This window comes from Oncorhynchus clarkii, chromosome 9, assembly GCF_045791955.1.
Source record: "Oncorhynchus clarkii lewisi isolate Uvic-CL-2024 chromosome 9, UVic_Ocla_1.0, whole genome shotgun sequence".
Classification (NCBI taxonomy): domain Eukaryota; kingdom Metazoa; phylum Chordata; class Actinopteri; order Salmoniformes; family Salmonidae; genus Oncorhynchus; species Oncorhynchus clarkii.
Window position 1 is genome coordinate 44,431,056 of NC_092155.1, and position 6,797 is coordinate 44,437,852.

A 6,797-nucleotide genomic window follows, 5' to 3' on the forward strand; every position below is an offset into this window, starting at 1 on the left:
GAAGATATATTGTTTACATTACAGTAGTTTTATCATCTTTGCACTGCAATCAACTTCATCTAAATTGATTCTGGTCTACCAGTTGATGAGATGCAACAAAGCTTCCTGCCTTGCTCACTGTATGTTGTAAATGTGCTTCTGACCTCTTCCGTTGGACTGCATTCCTGTAAAGACTTCCCTCACAATCAGTCAGAAGATCCTCATCTTGGTCTGTCTGTGTAAAATAAACTGGTGTGTGATTAAATAGTGGCTACGCTACATCATTTGACTCGTTAAATGTACATAAATGTTCTTTAATATTTGTACCTTTTCGTGTGGAAATGTATGGAAGCAAATTCATGCCAAAACAAATGACATTACACCTATAGAGGAAATGTGTTCGATAGTGAAAAATCAATCAATCTATGTGGTACTTTAATGTTCACATTCTGACAATAAGAAAATGCTTCAAAGATAATATGATAAGAGCAATTCTTATTTTGTAACTTCTTCTACAGGGTGATGGTACTAACAGCAAGAGGTTAGTCCTAAAAGCTAATGGGGATGTTTGCCTAAATAGTAGCTCATTTTACTGCAGGCAACACCGCAATTCAATACAACAAAATCACCATTTAACATAATATAATGGGAACTTAATTATTGTGCTAACATCCTTCCGTCAATATGCTAAGCTAACCTCAAAACAAATCTAGTACTAAAGTGTGCGTTCGTTGAACTGACAAAAAATAAACTCTACACAATAATATGAAGTAACAAGTTGCTCTTTTCTGAGGTAGTCAACGGTCACGTTCCGGGCCGACTACATTGCAGACAGGTGCATTGCATCAACCAATGGTGGCATGTTACGTCATCGACTGTACAGCCGGGCATCCGATTGCTATATCATATGATGTGGTTGGCAGATATCTTAAAACACCTATCCAGGTGTTGTGAGATCTGGCAGGCATCTGCAATGTAGTCAGTCTGGAATGCGGCAAACAAGTATAAAATAAACATGGGTGTGGAACAGAGATCTACATATCAGGATAGGTAGGATATAATACATGAGAACTGGAAAAAGAGACAATGGTCAAGGAGATGTTATACAACATTTTCCGTACTGCTTGTTACACTTCTTGTTATATTTTTAGATTACACCGGTGACAGAATATGGCAGAAAAAAAAAAACATATACTATAATAGTATAGAGGTAGAAAGAATATGGGTCAATTAATATCACTGTATGTTGTATCAACAACAACAAAAAGCAACTAGATTCATAAAACCTACATTTTCACTTTAGATCTAATGGCACAACTCAGAGCCAAAGTCAATTGGAAAGATATAGACCTACCCTAACCTCACAGGACACAATTCTGTTTAGCTGTTCATCTAGGATGTTGTTGAGGTAAAAGGAACAAAACATTTTTTAAGACATTAATTCTCTCCTTTCATAATGTCATAAGTGCTTTAACACAGTCGAGAGTAGGCATCCAAGAGGCACAACAGTAGCATTTTTTAAGACATCGGTGCGACATTTCACTGAATACAGGATACAGTCAATGATATGCAGTAATATGAAACCCATTTCAGTAAAACTCTCTAAAGAGGTGTTTGCCAAACCTCTCGAGTACCCCCTGCAATTCCACTTATTTGGTCTATACCAGAACATGCACAGCTGATTTAAAACGTCAACTTAAACAATAAGGCCCGGGGAGGTGTGGTATATGGCCAATATACCACGGTTCAAGGCTGATCTTATACACGACTCAATAAGGAGTGCTTGGATACAGCCATTAGCTATGGTATATCGGCCATTTACCACAAACCCCTGAGGTGCCTTAATGCTATTATAAACTGGTTACCGATGTAATTAAAACAGTAAATAAATGTGTCATACCCGTGGAATACGGTCTGATATACCACGGATTTCAGCCAATCAGCATTTAGGGCTCAAACCACCCAGTTTATAATAATAATCAAGCCCTTGATTACTTGAACCAGTGTGCTAAAACTGTCTGGAACAGACCAAATAAGTGGAATGGGGTACTGGGTAGAGGAAACTTCTTTAAAGTAACTTAAAAATTAAACGTGTCTAGTTTTTGTATAAATAAGCATTACCTGATGACACAAAAGTACAATATTATGCAAACTGATGTTATATATCTAGCATAACAATTGTCATCAAAGTAAATCACATTGTTGAAAAAAAATAATCAAGATGAGTGGCAGGTGTCATGTAGCACTTATGTCCACATTGTATAGACCTGACGCGATCTTTCCAAAGTGCAACCACTTGGCCTATTTCTAACAGGTTTCAGTAAAACAACATTTGGGTTGCTAAAAGACACTCCCCCTATTCTCCTTCTGCTCAAGTTTATTTTAATCGGATGAGGTAATACTGATGAGGTGGTTCATTGTGTTCAACGTCATAATGGAAATTATTGCCACCGAAAGCTTAATGACCATCGTTTTTAAAGACTGAAAATGTATGTGTTTTTATTTTATTTATTTTAATGCAAGCACATTGAAAGCATATACACCACACGACGAAAAGTATGTGGACACCTGCTGTCTGGAACAGTTGACTGGGGCAGCTCTAGCAGGGCAGAAATTTGACAAACTGACTAGTTGAAAAGGTGGAATCCAATGACGGTGCCACGTTGAAAGTCAGAGCTCTTCAGTAAGGCCATTCTATTGCCAATGTTCGTCTATGGAGATTGTATGGCTGTGTGCTCGATTCTATACACCTGTCTGCAACAGGTGTGGCGCAAATAGCCCAATACACTGATTTGAAGGGTGTCCACATACTTTTGTATATATAGTGTATGTATCACTTGTGTATTCTGGTCATTTTAGACCAGGGATGGGCAACTGACCTGCGGATCAATGCACCAATGCATCAATGCACAAATTTGTAGAAATGAATTAAATGTGTTATAAAATTGCTAAATCTTCACTCTGCCCCATTGCTAAACGTGTTAACTGTAACCCCCCCCCCCCCCCCCTTCTCCGCTGTTAAGAAAGGGGACAACAAAATTCCACTTGCCCATCCCTGTTCTAAACACTCATATTCTATTGGAGGCTTTATTCGTGACTATTTGAAGTGTCCCTTGGCTTGGTGTTAGATCACGTGGGTCACATGGTATCAGGCTGCTCACTGTTGAAAGGCCTGGTAGTAGCGAGGTAGGGAGGTGGAAGTGCTCATTCCAGGGTTGCTGAACCCCTGAGGTAGCTGGTTGTTGTTGTGGTTGTGGGTTCCGGGACCCTGGGGTGCGTGCGGTTGTGGAGGCTGCAGGAAGGTAAGGCCTCCTGGGGCCTGAGAAGGCAGGGGACTGGAGGAGGAGGGCAGCTCAGTGGAGGTAGAGCTAGAGGGGTAGCCAATCACCAGACCTCCCATACTCATATGAGCACTGTAGGGAGGCAAGCCGAACGGCAGGAAGCCCAGGAGAGGACCCAGGTCCATGTTAGCAGCGCATGACAACTCGGCCGAGGAGAGAGCGGGGCTCCTGGACAGAATGTGGGGGTCCCCGGCCCCTGGCCCACCCTGGGCTTCTGAGAGCACCTCCCTCTGAGGAGAGGAGGAGGAAGAGGAGGAGGCTGCGGTCAGGTGTGGGGGCAGCCCACTCTGCAGGTCCATGAGAAAGCTCTCCGTGTCAGGGTGGGAGTATGAGGTAGATCCATGCTGGTACCTGGGCATATGGCCATAAGGCTGCTGTTGCTGCTGGGGCTGGGGAAGGTGGTGGTGGGGATGGGGAGCGGGGTCCGGCATATGGCGGCCCACCCCCATGGCCGTGGACAGGGAAACCTGCATGAGGGAATGGTGGTGGTGGCCCATGTCTGGATTGGACATGGTCTGCAGGGGGTAGCTGCTGTACATGTCCATGGGGAAGGTCTCTATGGGCTCCTTTGAGGGGGGCCCCATGCCACATGACACAGGACTCTGCTCCTCCTTTACGGGGCAAGGTGTGGTGGGGGCAGGTGTGGCTGTGGGGGTGGTGGGTGTGGCCTCCTGGACGTGGCTCTTCTTCAGGTGGCGTGTCAGATGGTCCCTGCGGCCAAAGCGCTGGGCACAGCGCGGGCACAGGAAGTCCCGGCGGCCCGTGTGCACCACAGCGTGGCGCCGCACATCCTTGCGGGTGTAGAAGCGTCGGTCGCAACGCTCGCACGAATACTTCCTCTCCCTGATGGCGTCGGTGGCACCCCCCAGTGGCTGAGGCCTGTCGGTGTGGCTCCCTAGCTGCTCCAGCAGGGTGGGCTCTCCCTCCTGGAAATGGAGCTCACCAGAGAGGGAGGTGGGGGTGTGAGTGGCCAGAAGGTGGCGCCGGTAACCCAGCTGAGTGCTGTACTGTTTGCCACATTCCTGGCATTGGAACACCTGCCTGTTGGCGTCATGGGCCTGCAGATGGCTTTTCAGGTGCTCCTTCTGTTGGAACATCTTCTAGCAGAGGGAACAGTGCTGGGTCTTCTGCAGAGGGCAACGGAGCATAAGCCTGAGCAGACTCATGGGGTATTTTAAGAGAGGACCTTCAAACTTGACAACCTTGGCTCCACCCTTAATGGAGAGTGGGGTGTTGAGTGCTGCTGAATGCTGTTAGTGGAGTGTTTCGTACTCTCTCCAGGCGACGGTCTGTCCGCCTGTCTCCCTTTCCAGTACAAGCTTCTATCAGATGGGGTGGTTCTGCAGCAGCAGCTGCCATAGCAACCCAATAGGGCCTGGGCGATGAAAGGAGAGGAGTCAAACACTCAGCCGTTAAAGCTCGGACTGGATGTGTATGAACCTACCTGAGCTTGTGTGAGTTGTATGTGTGTGTGTGTGTGTGTGTGTCTCTCCAGAGGGTAATTCTTGGGTAAGTTGTGTGCTTCTCCCGGTCTCATCCAGCCACACCAGCCAGAGAAGGGGTTGAATGTGAGTGGCAGTTCTTCATGATTACAGCCCTATATATAAGCACAAATAAGCACAGATCAGCCTATAGTTGTTGTGTGATGAAATTACCCACAGTCACGCTGGTGCCTGACACACCCCATACCTATACCTGTGTAATAACCATAGACATATGTCATTGGTAGTAACAGTGTAATTACATAGTACTTCACTAATTACTTTGAAATTGTAATGTAATGGAGTTCCTCGGATTTTGCAATTACACAGGTGAAAAAAGGAAAACTGTCGCAATAAGTTGAAGTTCAGGATTTAGTACAACGATGGTTATAATTGTGCAAGTGCTGCAGATCAATATTCTAGTCATAGTGCCCTCTTGTGGAAATTGGGTGGCATGATGAGCCAAGGTTTTTTATATTAGAAAATTCTAACTACAAAACCGTCTCTGATCTCAACACAATGTAAAACAAGGTATGTTAGTAACACTTGAAAACCAATCAAGTGTCTAAATACAACGAACATATGGTTAATCATCAACTCGAGCTGTATATGATCTTTAATGATGTGTTTCAGAAATGTGTTTTTTAAACGACTATCTAAATCACGCAACGCTAGTCAATTACAATATAGAGTAAACAGAAAACTCGATAAACGGGACTAGCTAATGTAATTCATGATCGAAAAAACGTAATGGTGGCACGTAGTGCGAAGATAAGGACGAACATTTAAAAACACTTTTTTAACACTTTTGTATTCTGAACATTTGGTGAACGCCAGCGGAACAGTTATGCTTTTCATTATTACAGATAGTAATTAAGTAATTAACAGAAATAGACATATTTCACTACTATTTGAAAACTGCAAAAGAAATTCAGCAAGTTCATGTCACGAAGTTGCTCGGCATGAGTCGATTTTTACTATCAGGCTGGCAGACTTATATTTGGGACTTTTCTGTTAGAAATTGGCATAAACGTACCTTTAAAACTTTCGGGAATCGGTTCTTGTTCCTTTTCTCTGAGATATTTTGTAAAACTATTTTATTATTTTCAGGGCCTGGGTTTTCCAGTGCAGCGCTGGAGTTTCAGAGCGCGTGCATTATGGGAGTGTGACGTCAGACACACCGCTTTGACAAACTTTTGCTGTGGTTGCTAAATACGGTTCACCAACACTGATTGACCTAGTATGCGATACTATACTTCATATTAAACTTGAACACTTATGACATTATGGGCCCCATATCATGATACTATATAAGAAGCGAAGATGATGGAGGAAGCTCATCTTTTCCATCTCATTTGCTGGTCAAAATCTGGAAATAGTACCTAAATCCATGTTGCAAACAGTTCCTCGATGAAGAACTTTGTTGAACTGTTAGCAACATGGATTTAGGTTGCATTAGTTGTGGAGTAAGTTTGCATAGCCTACTGTTCAAGTTTTTGTAATTTTCTTCTATAACCTATAGCTTCCAACTATATCACCATGTCAATTTCACAAACTCTGTCCAGGTTTGCATTCATAGCTCCATCCACAAATGTGGTGACATTTCCTTAGCCCCATACCTCAGTTTACAAAACAATGTGTCAGGATCAGGCTGTTGAAATTACAGGTTATACCTATTTTATTAAGGTGAATATATGTATGTTTTAATGTGGATGTTCTCTGTGTGACTTCGTTTTGGGACACGGACAATCATTATTATCAGTACTCTATGCATTATAGACTATACTCAGGTATCAGAACGCATTTGTTGTAAACACTGCAGCAGTATGTTCCCTTATCGTATGTAATGTGAGTAGCCTATGAGTACAATTTTGGAATTTACGTAATTTTTTTATCGAAACGTGGTATCTGATTTTAGATTCTTTCATATTTTTTATTCAGGTAGATCTCTGGCAGGTTACATGTTGACGCCATTGTGGCTCATTTTGCAGATACT

The 6,797-nt window shown here is 43.4% G+C and overlaps 1 protein-coding gene across 1 annotated transcript; it reads right to left on the reverse strand.

The window, feature by feature from the left end:
- Window positions 1-403: 403 nt before the first annotated feature.
- Window positions 404-5,960, reverse strand: LOC139416377 (zinc finger protein PLAGL2-like). The gene is made up of 3 exons (XM_071164928.1): window positions 5,838-5,960; window positions 4,765-4,917; window positions 404-4,695 (listed from the first exon to the last, which is right to left on the reverse strand). Exon 3 carries the CDS (start codon window positions 4,415-4,417, stop codon window positions 3,137-3,139), a length of 1,281 nt encoding a protein of 426 aa, XP_071021029.1. The 5' UTR covers window positions 4,418-4,695; window positions 4,765-4,917; window positions 5,838-5,960; the 3' UTR covers window positions 404-3,136.
- Between the last annotated feature and the right edge of the window lie 837 nt (window positions 5,961-6,797).

What these genes read in the sequence shown, in the direction of transcription:
- LOC139416377 (XM_071164928.1), bottom strand. Translation starts at nt 4,417, where the DNA reads ATGTTCCAACAGAAGGAGCACCTGAAAAGCCATCTGCAGGCCCATGAC.